Raw genomic sequence first — 12,716 nt, 5'->3', positions numbered from 1 at the left:
ATCCTTTCTGTTATTCCTAAAATGTTCTTTATTGAACTTCTTTCACGCCTTCAGATATTCCGTCTGAGACTTCAAGGGAATTCTACAGGAGCATCGGGTATCCTTCAGGAGTTCCATCCTAGACTCTCAATAGTTTTTTTTTTGGAAAATATGCTTGGAAATTCCAGCAACTTCACCCTGAATTTCTTTAGGGACTCCTCGAAGAGTTCTCTCGGGGATTGTTTCAGGAATTCCTTCCCAGATTTCCACAGAAACTTATTTCAAAAATTCTGTCTAACATTCCTTCCTGGAATTTTATGCGAGATTCCTCCCGGAGCTCCTTCTGGGACGTCTTCAGAATTTGTTCTGAGATCCTTTCAGGAATCCTACAAGAACTTCTTTCAGTTTTTCGCCAGAAACTTCTCCGGGATTAATTCAGTAACTACTTCTGGGTTTTCTCCAAGAATTCCTGGAATTTCTTTCGGGCTTCTGTCAAAAATTGTTTCTGGAATCAATTCAGGACCTATTTTGTGAATTCCTTCGGGAACTTTTTCCGCGACCCTTGGGTTTCTCTTGTCGGGATTCTTCCAGGAAATTCTACTGGAATTCTTTCAGAATCTGCTTCCGGGATTTCTTCAGATACTCTTTCCAAAATTCGTCTAGAAACTCTTTTTGGTTTTCTCCATAAGTTACGTTTTCAATTTCTGCAGAAGTTCATTCTAAAAATTTTTCGGATGTTTCTAATGGACATCCTCCAAGAGTTTATTACGGAGTATTTTAAGCAATTCCTGCAACAGTTTTTATTTATGACATTTCTTATGATAGGATTTCTTTGAGGAAATACTCCAGCAAGTTCCTTCTGGTTATCCTCCAACAGGAGTTCTTGGAGCAATTTCAGATGTCATGAATTCCCTGAGAAACCCACAAAAAAACTCCTGGAGGATTCCTGGAACACGTTTGTGGTGAAAACGGGAAGAACTTCTTAGAGGAATACCGGTTGGAATACCTGTAAAATCCTAGAAAGACTTCATGGAGAAGTCCCACCGTGCCGTCTTCAAGTCATAAATCAGCACACTTACGCCATTACAGCATAAACAACGCCCTGTAGATATTTTTCAATTTGAATGAGATTTTCTTCATGAACTGAATCATATACTTTTGCATGAACATATAGCCGTTTTTCTTCACCTAACTTTTAAAGAGGGAGTATGAGAAAAGTCCTTATTTATTTCTTTAAAAAATATAACTCGAATGCAAACCGTTAAAATGATGTCTTTGAAGATTATTATTTATTAATTAATGACACTTTACCTTGCATTCGTATCATGTTAATTAGTCTTCGAAGATGTTTGAGGATATTTTAAGGACATTAAAATAAAATACTTTGGTAGTAATAATTATCGCGGATCTAGGTATGTTAGATGTTATAAAACCCTAATTGACCAAAAATTTAACGAACCATTCGGTTTTTTTATTGTTTTCTTTAGAAAGCTGACCACCAGCCTGAAAAATTGCCAAGGAGCCCAGGATGGTCACATGCTTCCAACTATTTTTTTCTCATTTTTTTTCGAAGTAAAGTACACATGTTTTGTGATTTTTGATAACAAGTGTAGAATCCACATACAAGTTCCTACGCGTTTCGTGCGTTGAGCTGGAAATGCTTTATAATGATAAACAGTTCCAATTTATTATCACCCGCCATGCGATTGTATATTATTTGCTTCTGTCCTATTTTGATCGTATTAACCTTCATCCAGCCAACGTACATTTTCCACCTTCGGAAAAGCACAAAAATGGTCATAACTTTTTTGTTTTTCGATAAATTTTGATGAAATTTTCACAACTTCCCGAAAAACTCTTCTAGTTTATGATGCCGGGGACATGGGTGTCTGGTCCACATGGTTCCGGAGTTATTCCGGATTGTCTTGGGGTACCAAAATTGGCCACATACTTTGCGCAACGTATATCTCAAGATCCCGATAAGATAGAAGTATAGTGTCTTCAGCGAATTTGTTCAGCAGATTAAGAACTAACTGGCAACGGCGACTTTGGTTCGTGATTCGGCTGCTAGGCGGCGCCAGTGTCAAAAATATGCAAACTCTCATATCTCAGAAACCTGATAAGATAGAATGATGCTGTCTTCGGCAAAATTCTTCAGCAAGGTCAGAACTAACTGATAGTAAAGTCTTTGGTTTGGGATTTATCCGCTAGGTGGCGCATTGTGTCTGGAAAATTCAAACACGTTTATCTCGATACCCTAATGAGGTACAATCATGCGGTTTTCAGCAAAGTTGTTCAGTAGGCTAAGAACTATCTAGCAATGGCATGTTTGGTTCAAGAATCGTCCGCTAGGTGGCGCCAGGGTCAGAAATTTTCAAACTTCCATATCTCAGAATCCTGATAAGATAGAATGATGCCGTCTTCAACAAAATTCTTCAGCAAGCTAAAAACTGTCTGATAGTTAAGTCTTTGATTCGTGCTTTAATCGCTTGGTGGCACTTTGTGTATAATATTTAAACACGTGTATCTCGTTACTGTTATAAGCTAAAAGCATGGCATTTTTTGTAAAATTGTTCGGCAGGTTGAGATCTATCCGGCAATGGCGACGCTAGGTGACACCAGCAATCAAAACATTCAAACGGATAACGTCCAGCACTTGTTTCTAAAGTTAAGAGGAAGTAAGACGTATCTGGTGGCCTTGGATCTGATGTTATTCGATAGGTTCCGTCTAGTATTAAGAAAATATTTGTATGAACACCCTAATGAACAAAAAGTATTCCTTTTTCAGCATAGTTGTTCAGCAAGCTAAGAGCCATTTAGCAGGATAGTCGAGTACGGTGGTACAAGAGGCAATACTTTAACACCGTCTTTGACCCCCTGCAGACAAATTTTGTCGCCCTACAATATTGCTTTATTTGCTCCGTTTTTTCTTCCAGGAATGTCTCCGGGAATTCCTACAGGAACTCTACAGGGAATTTTTCCAGGATTTTTTCCGGGAATTCCACCGGGAATTAATACAAGAATTCCACTGGGAATTCCTCAAGAACTGTCTCCAGGAATTTCTCCAGGAACATCTTCCGGCATGAATTCTTCTAGGATTTTTTCCAGGAATTCCTCCGGACTTTTTCCCAAGATTTTCTCCGGAAAAATCACTGAGAATTTTCCCAGGAATTCGTCCATGAGTGCCTCCGGGAATTCCTCCATGGAGTCCTCCGGGAATTTCTTCAGGAATTCTTCCGGGGTGTTCTATAGGAATTCCTCCAAGAACTTCGCTAGGAATTTCTCCGGGATTTTTTCCAGGAGTTTCTCCAGGAATATATCCGGGGATTTTCTAAGGAAAACTGTCGGTTTTCTTTTTCAAGGAAATCCTCTGGGAATTTCTCCAGGAATCTCTTCACGAAGTCTTCAGTGATTTTTTTTTCTCACAAAACTTTCGAGAATTTCTCCCGGAATTCCTCCAGGACTTCCTTTATGAATACCTCCGCGAATTTCTCCAGGATTTTCTCCAGGAATTCCTCCGAGAATTTCTCCGGGAATCCCTCCAGGAAATCCTCCAGGAATTGTTTTGGGAATTTCTTCTGAAAATCTTCCAGAAAATCCTTCAGGAATTCTTTCAGAAATTCCTCCGGGGACTCTCCTGAAATTGCTCCGGGAATTTTTAAAGGAAATCTTGGAGATTTTCTTAGGAATTCCAGGAATTCCTCAGGAGTTTTCTCTATAAATTCCTCCGGTAATTTCTCCAGCAATTCCTCTAGAAAATTCTTCATGGAATCCACCTGGAAATTTCTGGAAGAATCTCTGGAGGAATCCCCTGAGGGATTTCCTAGAGAAATCCTCGGGAGAACTCCTGGAGAAATACCCGAAAGAATTCCTAGAAATAACCTCGGAAAAAGTCCTGGAGAAATTACTGAAGAAATCACCGGTGGAATTGCTGATGGTAGTCTTACAAGAATTCCCGGAGAAATTCCTGGCGGGAATCGTAAAGAAATTTCTAGTGGTATTCCAGGAAAAATTTTGGAAGGATTTGCTGAAGAAATTCCTAATGGAATTTCTGGAGAAATTCCAGGGAGAATTTCTTCAGGAAATCCTTCCAAATTTTTTCCTGGAACTCCACTAGATTTCCATTTCCAGAGACATTCCCGGAGGAATTCCTGGAGAAAACAAAGAAGGAATTCCTAGAGAAATTCCCATAGGAATTCTTGGAGAAATTCTCAGAGGGTTTTCTTAAAAAAAGTCACGGGAGACTTCCTGAAGGAAGACTCCCTGGAGAAACTCCAAGTTGATTTTTTTTTTGAAAAAAAAACGGATTTTTTTCCTGAAGATATTCCCGGAGGAATTTCAGGGGGAATTCCCGGAAAAATTCTTGGTAGAATTTCTGGAGGATTTCCTGGACAATTTCAGAATAAATTTCAAAAGGAATTCCCGGAAAAATTCTTGAACGAATTCCTGAGCAAAATCTCGGATCATGGAAGTATTCCTGGTAAAATTCTCTGTAGAAATCCGGAGGAATTCCTTGAGAACTCCTGGAGAAATTTGCAGAAGAATTCCTGGGGAAATTATCGAAGTTCCTGATGTGGGTCCTAGAGAATATCCTGAAAAAAAAATTTGGAACAATTCCCGGAGACATTTCCAGAGTTCCTAGAGAAATTCCCGGAGAAATTCCTGGAAAAATTCCTGGAAGAGTTCCTGCAGAAATTCCCGGAAGAAAAAACGGAACAATATTGTGGGGTGACAAAATTTGTCTGCAGGGGGTCAAAGATGGTGTAGCGAATAACCTATCGAATAAATCACGAATCAAAGACTCAACCAAAATGGAGCAAATAAAAAGCAGGATTGTATCTCTGTGCTGAAGCGATAGCATACAATTTGCCACATTTTGACTCAGGATCGGTGTACCATTTTCAAAGCATAATACGTGATAAACGATGAAATAGTCGACACTTATTCGAGAAGCATTTTGGAAAGGCTATGAACATTTGTTAATTGTAATACTAGTTATAAGTTTCTTTGTAAAAATTGTTTTTGTTTAATAAAAAAAACACCAACAGACAGTTTGTAGCTTGTTGAAGAACTTTGTTGAAGACGGCATCATTCTATCTTATCAGGATTCTGAGATATAGAAGTTTGAAGATTTTTGACTCTGGCGCCACCTAACGGACGATTCTCGAACCAAACATGCCATTGCTAGATAGTTCTTAGCATACTGAACAACTTTGCTGAAAACCGCATGATTGTACCTCATTAGGGTATCGAGATAAACGTGTTTGAATTTTCCAGACACAATGCGCCACCTAGCGGATAAATCCCAAACCAAAGACTTTACTATCAGTTAGTTCTGACCTTGCTGAAGAATTTTGCCGAAGACAGCATCATTCTATCTTATCAGGTTTCTGAGATATGAGGGTTTGCATATTTTTGACACTGGCGCCGCCTAGCAGCCGAATCACGAACCAAAGTCGCCGTTGCCAGTTAGTTCTTAATCTGCTGAACAAATTCGCTGAAGACACTATACTTCTATCTTATCGGGATCTTGAGATATACGTTGCGCAAAGTATGTGGCCAATTTTGGTACCCCAAGACAATCCGGAATAACTCCGGAACCATGTGGACCAGACACATTGCTTTAGAGGGTGTAATAAGGAGAGCGGGGATAAACACGAGTGGGACGATTTTTACGAAGTCCGTTCAGCTGCTTGGTTTCGCCGATGATATTGATATTATTGCTCGTAAATTTGAGACGATGGCGGAAACGTACATCCGACTAAAGAGTGAAGCCAGGCGAATCGGATTAGTCATTAATGTGTCGAAGACAAAGTACATGATGGCAAAGGGCTTCAGGGAGGAATCACCGCGCCCGCCACCCCGAATTCATATCGAAATCGTGCCTACTTTGGACTCCGCAGAACTCTACGATCGAATAAAGTACGCCGTAACACAAAGTTAACCATCTACAAAACGTTGATTAGACCGGTCGTTCTCTATGGGCACGAAACATGGACCCTACGTGCAGAGGACCAACGCGCCCTTGGAGTTTTCGAACGGAAGGTGTTGCGTACCATCTACGGCGGAGTGCAGATGGAAGACGGGACTTGGAGAAGGCGAATGAACCACGAGCTGCATCAGCTGCTAAGAGAACCAACCATCGTCCATACCGCGAAAATCGGGAGGCTACGGTGGGCGGGTCACGTCATCAGGATGTCGGATAGCAACCCGACTAAAATGGTTCTCGATAGTCATCCGACCGGTATAAGAAGACGTGGAGCGCAGCGAGCTAGGTGGGTCGACCAAGTGGAGGACGATCTGTGGACCCTACGCAGAGTGCGGAGCTGGAGACAATCAGCCATGGACCGAGTGGAATGGAGGACTATGTACTATGTACTATGTACTATGTACAGCAGAGGCCACCCCGGCCTTAGCCTGATCGGTAAGGTAAGTAAGTGGACCAGACACCCATGTCCCCGGCATCATAAACTAGAAGAGTTTTTCGGGAAGTTGTGAACATTTCATCAAAATTCATCGAAAAACAAAAAAGTTATGACCATTTTTGTGCTTTTCCGAAGGTGGAAAATGTACGTTGGCTGGATGAAGGTTAATATACCAACAAGAACATTGCAGTATACAAATGATCGTCAGTAAACCCCTGAGATCGCTCTCGAGCTCCAGCGGAGCTCCCGTCGACCGTAACTGCTACTGAACGCAACCACAATCAAGGAAATGATATTAGGTAGCCGAACGACTAAAATCCAATTTTGACAAATTGTGATTTACCGGAAAATGCAGATAAAATTGTAGCTATTGACCAATCAGCCATACACCACCATCAAGATATCACTTAGCTCGATTGCACCATGTCTTAATGGATCGTCTGTAATTAATAAAAAAAAAAGATTCACTCGAAGTTATTTTCAATTAAGCTATTCTTTCTTGGATGCCGTTCATCACGTCGATCAAAGTGCCCAATAAACGGCATACAATAGGTGTTTGTGCTTTCAATGTCAACCGTTTGGCCATATAATGGTTCAAGAACATCCAGGGTGTTTAAGATTTGAAAACGACGGGGTAACTCAAATTATTTGATACAAAAACGAAACACCATATGGTTTCGCTTTGCAATAAATGTTCATGAAATTAAAGTTCAAGATCTTACTTTAATGATTGTGCAACCAAGCAGTCAGTGGTGGGCACCCATTCGAAAATTCTAAGATGAAATTTGTCTAAATATTATCAAAATCTAACTTTTTGGTGTTTTTGTTGCAATTTTGGTATAAATTTGTTTGCAAGCGTTTTAGTTTTGGTATGAAGTTGAAAAGCAGACTTTGTTCCAGAACGTTATGCCAAGAAGAGAAGAAAAGAGGTTTAACCCTTCAGCGCGCGCGCTGTTGTAAAAAGTACAACACTACCAAAAAACCTCGCTTTTCGTATACAACGCGAGCGCGGTGCAGTTTCGGTTGCTCGATGGCGCGCGTCCTGGAAGGTTAAAGAAGTTTTGAACATGACAGTGTAAAATGTTTTATAAACAATGCCAATCACTGCAACTATTTCCAAGCAAGCATCTACTCTCCACAAATCAAATTTATTGCTCACCGGAATAAGTGGCATTCCCGTGGAGATATAATCTTGAAATAGTCTTTTCGCCACTTTGAACTTGAACGTACATCCAACTGTGAGTGCATCATCAACCACCTAGTAACACACAATAAACAACCCAAGGTGAAATTGTTGCCCATGTGGTAGCAATGGAAGGCAATCAAATCCATTATCAAGATCGGAGATCAACCCATTATAGAAAACGTTTTAATCGCGCGTACGTACTTTAATGCATGGCACATTCAAAGAAAGTTTATAATCGCCAATTACCGAAAAAATAAATGGTACGGTCTGCGATGATGTCTGTTTCTACCTGACCGCATTGAACGAAATCGGATTTTAAATGTTTCTCTTTATTCTCTCCCTTTCATCCACTTGCAGGGCTACCGAGACGAGATGCTGTCGGAGGAGATGAGTTCACTGGTGCCACCGGGGCTGCAGGGCAAGGCGGACATCCTGTTCGGGAATCTGCACGAGCTGTACACCTTCCACAATGACATTTTCCTAAAGGATCTGGAGAATTGCATATCCACCACCGAACTAGTCGCGTTGTGCTTCGTGCAGAGGGTAAGTGGATTGCTATTTTTTTTTAGACTACATTCGACGTAAGGTTGTAGGAGTCCATTAATTAGGTAACCCCTAATTTAAGGTGGGATGCGGCTATATGCATACCGTGTCTAGGCATGAATGGCTAGGGGGGATCTAATATAACCCTAACCGCTAACGGAGCCTGTGGAGTACCAGGGCACCCTCCACAGTATTTTGCCCTTACTGCGCTAACTGCAGCAATGCTGCAGTGGACCTTGACCTTGTGTTTCTCTGAGACAATCAGCTGCCCTTCTTTAGTCTCAAACTTGAGGCCAAATAAGGTCGGGATTAGTTTTAATTTTCACCTTTATAGTTTCGCATTGTGATTTACACAGTGTATTCTGTGTATCCTCAGGTTTGGCGCTTTCCAATCGATACCGATCTGGTTTTATTGCTGCTGTTCTTTGTTGTGCAGTGATTGTAAAGAGTTTGGGTAGTGGCTACAATTAGGATAGCTAGCTATTTTGATACAGTTAGTCTCCAGTTAGCCTAGTGGTTAAGGCTAGAGATCGCCAAGCTGGAGACCGCGGGTTCGATTCTTGTTCAGGTCAGGAAAACTTTCCCGACTCTCTGAGCATAAAGTATCATTGTACTTGCTTCACAATATACAAATTAATGCAATGCCAGGCAAAGAAAGCCCTTCAATTAATAACTGTGGAAATGCTTAGAGAACTCTAAGTTGAAGCGAGGCAGGCCAAGTCCCAGTGCGGACGTAAATCTATAAAAAAGAAGAAGAAGCTATTTTGCTCAGATCAATCTTCAGCATAAAAGAACAGCAACGATCAATCTTTGCCGGCTTATGCAAAATGGTACAGCCCAAGTGGCCTTAGTCCAAGAACCTTACTTTCGGAATTTCTATCTAAGAAACCTTGTAAACCTGGTGTTTGCTACTTTCAATGAAAATGAAACTGAAGGCAACCTCGCGTGTTATGCCTTGAGCCTGTGTGCTTGTTAACAACGCAATCGTTGCTACGCTCGTATCTGAACTATTCACCAGAGATGTATGTGCTGTCAATTCGGCTGTTCGGGTCCGTATGTAGTTGATCATCAATATTAACTTCTTTTCCCGATTAGCCTAGATAGCTGTGTAGTGTCGGTAGCGGTTGTCTCAATTGGCTAAGAATAACACTATGGACCACCTGTTCCGGGGGTAAAAGTCCACTAAAGGGAACCCCAATCCAAGGTGTCAGGCGACCCGTGCTGATGGATGAATGGTTGAGCGGGTGTAAAACATGCTCGATCTTTAACGGAGCCCGTGTTGCGTTACAGTTCAAGAGCTACCAAATCGAGCCCTAGTGAAATCCGGTTTTCAAGTTGGGGTAATGTGTTTTGGTAATAAGGATTCATGGTACAAAGTCCTTGTTACTGGTGACAGTTTCTTAAATTGCATTTATTCTGCCTTGCTGATAGTCAAAGAATCGGACTTTGCCCACCCGAGACTGCACTTGATGTTAGGAAAACAAACATGCTTTACATATCTAATTGCGTAGTAACCTATCAAGGACTGTCAAGGGCGTAGCCAGAGGGTGGCATGGGGGGGGGGGCGTGCCCCCCCTCCCTGGCCGACAGATTTTTTTAAGTTCAAGCCGACTCAAAGATTGTCAATAATTCAAGTGTTCCAGAAATTATATGAAAAAAAAAACTATTCTCTAGACTATTCTAATAATTGAGGTCTTTATCCACAATTATCCAACCTTTTTTTTCTTGAGAATCGCAGGAAATTTCGCCAAGTATTTCTCCAAGAGATCTACTTCAATCTTATCATAGAATTTAATCAAATAACAAGCTTGGATGAATGGTTAAATTTTGTGATGTTTAAAGCCTGTATCCGCATTAATCGGGACACAAAAATACGTCTGTAACTCTGCAATGGATACACTAAAATTTCTCAAATTTGGCCTGGGAACATCTTAACATGTGTTCATTTCACCTGCAAAATTTCATGTAAATCGTCGCAGTACTTTTTGTTGTAGCAATGAAACAGTAGAACGTACGCAAATGAATTTTGTACAGCACCTACTTTAGAATGTTGGCGCTGTAACTTTTGAAATTGGTCATGTAAATGGCTGAAATTTTGAGCACAAACCTCTCGATATACATTCCTTTCATGTACAAAATTTCAAAAAAATCGATGCACTATCAACAATTTTATGAGCAAAACATGTTTTGGAACTAATCGTGATTTTAGCCCTTTGGACAGGAATGACAGAACATCCCTTTTTGTTTCGAATGTACTATTTCAAGTACAATTCCAATAATCATGAAATTTTGCAGGCATAATATGCATATAATCAACTATCTTCTGTGAAAATTTCATGGAAATTGGCCGAGAAATTCAAAAGTTATGAATAGGCTAACAGCTCATATGAAAAACACGAAGAATTTCCACTAACACTCACTCCTGTCAACACTGGTAGCTTTCAAACCAGTTGATCAATGTTGATGCAATTTTGTATGAAAGTGCCTTTGTGTGTATCACAACTGCCTATTAAATTTCGTTATTATCCTTGCAGTACTTTGGTCTGTAGCGCAAAATAACTATCTGTCATATAGATGAAAATTGGCCGTGCCTGTACAAAATGCTTAAACGCACGTCGTTTTGTTTTTGAGCTACAGTTGAAAGTAATGTACCGATTTTTATTAAATTTGGCACAAATAATAAACAAACACCAAAGAGTATTCAGTCAGTTTTTTGGACAATTTTATTGATTCATGTCAGAGCTACAGCCGTATTTCAGTGTCCCGATTATTGCGGATACAGGCTTTATTCATGGAACACAAAAACAGCATGGCAAGTTTCCGGTAGGGAAAAACAAGGACTTTGTAGAATTATATGCTGCTATAGAGTGCAGTTATATGCTATTGCTACACGAATTTTCACTTGCATTCAATTCAAACAAACGTCATGCTAAGATAATAATACCTGGGATTTCTTTACAAATTCTTTCAAGGACATCTCCAGAAATTCCTTTAGGCAGTTATTCAGGAACTTTTCCAAGGATTCTTCCAGAAATTCCTCAAGGAACATATCCAGGAGTTTCTCTTTCGTCAATTCTTCCATGGACATCTTGCAGAAATCTTCAGATAGTTTTTTTAGGGTTTGTTCCAAGAAATGCTTTAAGAATTCCCCCCACGATTCCTTCAGTTTTTTACAAATACTTCTGCAAGGCAAGGATCGGTATATTCGCCTCACTCCATTCATATTCACTCCTCTTTGCTGAAGCGAATCGAGAGAAGCGATAAGCCAGCTGCTTGACATGAATATTCGTTGCCATTCGTCGCAGTTTGGATCGCAAGCGAATGAATGAATGGCGAATGGTGAAGAATGCTGGTGAGCGATCGAAGCGGCTATTATCATAAGTAGAAGAGAATTTCTGCATGTAATGCATACAGTTTTACTGTATTGTTGTTGAAATGCTAGATTAGCAAAGAAAATAATTCGAAAACATCAAAAATTCGTATGCACAATATCAATCGCATCACTCACGAATCGCATTCGCTTGCGATGCGAATGTTGACGAATCAGTAATTTCCAAGTGTGGCTTCCCACCGTTCGCCGGAGTTTGCTGTCGTCGCTGACAAGCATACACACAAACTAAAGCGACAACCGTTCGCTGCTGACTGTCTTCGAATGTGGAAGAAGATAAAAAGTGGAAATCAGGAACCCTGCTGCAAGGATACATCGATGAATTCCTTCAGGAATTTTCCATAGCTTCCTTCAGTAATTCTAGCATGGATTGCTCCAGAGAGTTTTCCAAGAATTCCTGTATGGGTTTCACCAGGCATTCCTCCGGGAATTTCTCCTGGGATGTCTTTAGAAGATCCTTCAGTGAGTGTTCCAGTTCTTTTTTCGATAATTCCTCCAGAAATTTCCAGGAGTTTCTTAAATCATTGTACAAAACATTCTCCATCCAAAAATTCCAACAATAATTCGTCCAAAAAATATTGCAGACATGGATGCCTCAGAAATGCTTCCAAGAATTAAGAAGGTTAAGAAAGCTTTCCTGGGATTTCCTAAGCAATTTATCATGGGATTGCTTCCGGGATTCCTCCAGATTTTCCTACAAGCATTCCTCCAAGAATTCGACCGGGAATATCTTCTATGTTTATTTCAGAAACAACTCCAGGAATTATTTGAAAAAATCCTCCAAGGGTTCCCCCAGGAACACTTTTTAGAATTCCTTTGTGGTTGATGACCTGCTGAATATATTTCCCAGACCTCCCGCATCTTACCCGTCGGAAGCAGTGGACACAGCGGCGAAAAGTGATCGAATCTATAGAGGTGTCCTAGTCTAATTTATAAAACTAATTGAAGTTAATTATGGATAACTCATAGGCATGTTACCCTGCGCAATCATAGCAAGAAGATCAATAAAATTACCATACGTGGCTCCGAACTGTTTTGTGTTTATTTTCCCACAGCTAGCAGAAAATCTTCAATCAGTGGGAACGAGAGGAAAACGGAACAAAACAAAAAAGATCTCAGGCTATGCTGAGTGTATTATTCATCGACGTGTAAATTTACACGTCTGGCTATCTACTCTGGTCGTCTAAATTTGAAA

At 40.4% G+C, this 12,716-nt stretch overlaps 1 protein-coding gene across 6 annotated transcripts in view; it reads left to right on the top strand.

Moving 5' to 3' along the window:
* The window catches only part of LOC109407731 (guanine nucleotide exchange factor DBS), a 561,022-nt gene that overhangs the window by 527,158 nt on the left and 21,148 nt on the right, over positions 1 to 12,716 (top strand). For all 6 annotated transcript variants that reach the window (XM_062854437.1, XM_062854440.1, XM_062854439.1 and 3 more), the window contains one exon: positions 7,948 to 8,133. In XM_062854437.1, coding sequence (XP_062710421.1) covers positions 7,948 to 8,133 — 186 coding nt within the window. The remainder of the gene's footprint in view (positions 1 to 7,947; positions 8,134 to 12,716) is intronic.

The sequence above is a fragment of the Aedes albopictus genome, chromosome 2 (genome assembly GCF_035046485.1).
Source record: "Aedes albopictus strain Foshan chromosome 2, AalbF5, whole genome shotgun sequence".
Lineage (NCBI taxonomy): Eukaryota > Metazoa > Arthropoda > Insecta > Diptera > Culicidae > Aedes > Aedes albopictus.
The sequence above is the reverse complement of the archived record's forward strand: the minus strand, read 5'-3'. Positions and strand labels throughout refer to the sequence as shown.